At 33.8% G+C, this 3,655-nt stretch overlaps 1 protein-coding gene across 1 annotated transcript; it reads left to right on the forward strand.

The window, feature by feature from the left end:
* LOC123888657 (calmodulin-interacting protein 111-like) lies at positions 1–3,553 on the forward strand. Its single transcript, XM_045937771.1, has 8 exons — positions 1–132; positions 209–398; positions 817–972; positions 1,063–1,133; positions 2,075–2,501; positions 2,615–2,695; positions 2,820–3,010; positions 3,098–3,553. The coding sequence occupies exons 2-8, from the start codon at positions 362–364 to the stop codon at positions 3,242–3,244; spliced, it is 1,110 nt and encodes a 369-aa protein (XP_045793727.1). The 5' UTR covers positions 1–132; positions 209–361; the 3' UTR covers positions 3,245–3,553.
* Positions 3,554–3,655: the final 102 nt, after the last annotated feature.

Below are 3,655 nucleotides of genomic sequence, written 5' to 3' on the forward strand. Positions count from 1 at the left end.
GAGAGTATGAGGGTGGTGAGAACAACACTGTTTGATTCTACCCTCAAGAATCATACAAAATCATCATCAACAACAACAACAAGAAGAGGTTCTCAATGGCTTCAAGAATTGTTTCTCAACAACAACCCAAAGGTGTGTGTTTTCTTCAATCACGTACCGATTTTTGATTGTTTTTTCATTGTTTTTTATGATTCATTGATTCTTTCAGGTTTTATGGTTTTATTCTTTCTGGGGTTCAATTTTTTTGTTCAAAGACTGGAACTTTGAGGGTTTGGTAATTTAAAGCGATAAGAAAAAAAATTCTGGGTTGGTTTATGGTTTTATACAAAAAATCAACAACAACAACAACAAGAGATTCTCAATGGCTTCAAGAATTGTTCCTCAACAACAACCTAGAGGTGTGTGTTTTCTTCAATCATCATACTAATATGTTTCATTAATTTTTCTAGTTTAATTCTTTTCTGGGGTTCAGTAATTTGTTCAAAGATTAGAACTTTGGGGATTTGTAAAAGGAATTGAAAGGAAAAAGTTTCTGGGTTGGTTTCTTTTTCACGTGTTTTCTTCAATCATCCTACTAAATTTGATGTTTCATTAATTTTTCTGGTTTAATTCTTTTCTGGGGTTCAATAATTTGTTCCAAGATTGGAACTTTGGGGGTTTGGAAAGGGGTTTCTTTTTCGTTTATTTTGCAAAATTGAATGAAAGGTCTTGCAAAGATGGGTTTTTGCAAGAAGCCCAGATGATAAATCGTGTAAATTTGGGATTTTGCAAAATTTTGTTACAAATTAAGGATCTTGTTCTTTTATGGATTTGTAGGTGCTGATTTAGTTGGCCTCCGCAATTGCGCAAATACTATTTGTCTACGACATTCTATCGAACTTAAATTTAAAAAGACTTGCATTGGTAGTTTGGATGACATAACAGAGGAACCCGCTCCGACTAATAGTGCAACAAACTCAAGCGACCATTCAGGTATTGCAACTTCATCTGTTTTGGATAAGTAGGTGGCCTTCAGTCTTTTATTGCCTTCCTTCCTAATGGTAGAAACTTCTGAAATTATAGAAAAGAGACAAGTGACTTTTGAGGATTTTCAAAAGGCTAGGCTCGAAATAAGACCTAGTGCCATGAAAGAGGTATGGTTGATGCCAGTAAATTCTTTTAAATTAAAAATATCTCTCATCACGGATATGTCTATTTGATTTGGGTTCATTTTGATTTCCTGAATTTTTCTATAATACCCTTCAATTTTTAGAAAATGAAATGCTTCAAATACACAAGCTTCCAAAATGTATAACCTGTCTATTTGAAATTACTTGTACACAAGTATTGTCAAATTTAATTAATGCCTCCATTCCACTACCAATTGTCATTTGATTAGTCGTAGTTTTCTAATTAAGGGTTAAACATCATAATTTTGGTCCCTATAAAATTTGGATTTTTTCGGTTTTTAGTCTGAAACAAATTTGCATGTTTGCGTCTTCCTAAAATTTTCTGTCTGTACTTTTGGTCCTTGCTGGTAGGTCAATCCTCACATGGACTTTTTGTTGAAATGGCGTCACAAAAAATATTTTATTTATATATGGTTAAATGTGTTTTAGTCCCTGCAAAATTCAAAATGTTCGAATTTAATCCTGCAAAAAAAGTTCGCATAGATTTCTATTAGTCAAATCAGGGTTGACCTAATAGTAGAGACCAAAAGTGCGGACCGAAAGGTTTTTGAGATTTTTTTTTTTTTTTTTGTGGAGACTAAACTGAAAACCCCAAATTTTATAGGGATCAAAACAAATTTAACCCTAAAGGTAAACAATAGTCAACTTTTGGAATTTTTGTCTTAAGCAAAAATAAATATCTTTTGTAATTGTGTTTTCATGATCTGCACTTGATACAAAAATCTGATGTAGTGTGATGGGAAATGTTAAACTTAAAAAGTATGGTTAGTCATTTATGCTATGAATAATCATTTTCCTTATTTTTATAAAATGTTAAACAAGGATCTTTTAAATCAATTATTTTTTAAAATGAAAAGGGAAAATAATACTGGTGGTATTTTTCTTTTATTTTTTTGTTAATCTAGGTGACCCTTGAGGTTCTAAAGGTTAAATGGGAAGATATTGGCGGCCAAAGGGAAGTCAAAAACCAATTATTGGAAACACTAGTATGGCCCCAAAAGCACCGAGATGCATTCACCCGTATTGGGACTGATGCTCCATCAGGTGTATTGATGTATGGGCCTCCAGGTTGTAGCAAAACCCTAATGGCACGTGCAGTTGCTTCTGAAGCAGGACTGAACTTTCTAGCAGTCAAGGGTCCTGAACTCTTCAGCAAATGGGTTGGCGAATCTGAGAAGGCTGTCAGATCATTGTTTGTTAAAGCAAGGGACAATGCCCCATCAGTAATATTTTTCGATGAAATAGATAGTCTTGCTATGAATCGTGGGAGAGATGGTGATGGTGTTTCCGTGTCTGATAGGGTCATGGCTCAACTCCTTGTTCAAATGGATGGTTAGTGATGAACCTTGATTTAGTTGATATGTGAATGGTTGCTCATTTAACCGTTAACCATCGATCAAATTTAATCACGATTTTTCTTTTGACAAAAAAATCATGTCCTACAGGTGTGCGTAGCAGAGGTGATGTTGCTGTTATAGCTGCTACAAATAGGCCAGACAATATTGATCCTGCTCTTTTAAGACCAGGTATTGTCCATGTTGTTATTCTGTTTCTCTCACTTGCATTGTTGCATGAACACCGAAATACACTAAGGAAGATGAGTTGGTAACTTGGTATGAGTTTGATAAGCTTGAATATCATTATTTACAGGACGATTTGACCGTCAGCTATATGTTGGACCTCCAAATGAGAAGGACCGAGAAGAGATCTTTAGCATTCATTTGCGCAAAACTCCATATGATTCTGATGTTAGCATGAAAGAACTGGCTCAACTGACAGATGGTTATACTGGGGCTGATATATCACTTGTATGTCGACAAGCAGCTCTTGCAGCATTGGAGGTTAGTCAGATATTCAACGTGATTTCTAATTCATGTGTTGACAAAAATATATATATTAATATGTAAATCATTTTGTGACATTATCAGGAAAGCTTTGATGCTTCTGTTGTAACAATGAAGCACTTTAAGATGGCAATCGAACAAGTTCAGCTCTCTGAAATTCAGTTCTATCAAAAATTCTCAGCAACATTTCATAGGGGCGTGCGCTCTGATTCGGTCGACGTAAATGGTTAACTTAATCACATGCACTTAACACACCATAATGCATGTTTACGATAAATTAAGTGTGTTTGGACGAAGCAATGTTTTGAGGTAATGTAATGTAATTTTTTGAGAGAATTCAAATTCTTCAATGTAAATTTTGTTGTTTAGATGATTAATTTAGAGAATTTTTAAAATGATGGAAATTTAAGAGGGATTGTATCCCAGTTAAATTTAGAGAAACTCAAATGACACTCAAACAATAGGAATTTGAAATTCCTTCCTTATTCGATACAATGTGAATATTAAATTGGTTCTTATAATTTTATCAATTCTTGCAAATTTGTCCTTTTTTTATTCAAAATTTTCAACTTGACCCCTATTTTTTTTTCAAAAAATGTATATTCACCATTAAATACAAGTTCAGCCCTCTGAAATTCAGTT

This window comes from Trifolium pratense, linkage group LG6 (assembly GCF_020283565.1).
Source record: "Trifolium pratense cultivar HEN17-A07 linkage group LG6, ARS_RC_1.1, whole genome shotgun sequence".
Lineage (NCBI taxonomy): Eukaryota > Viridiplantae > Streptophyta > Magnoliopsida > Fabales > Fabaceae > Trifolium > Trifolium pratense.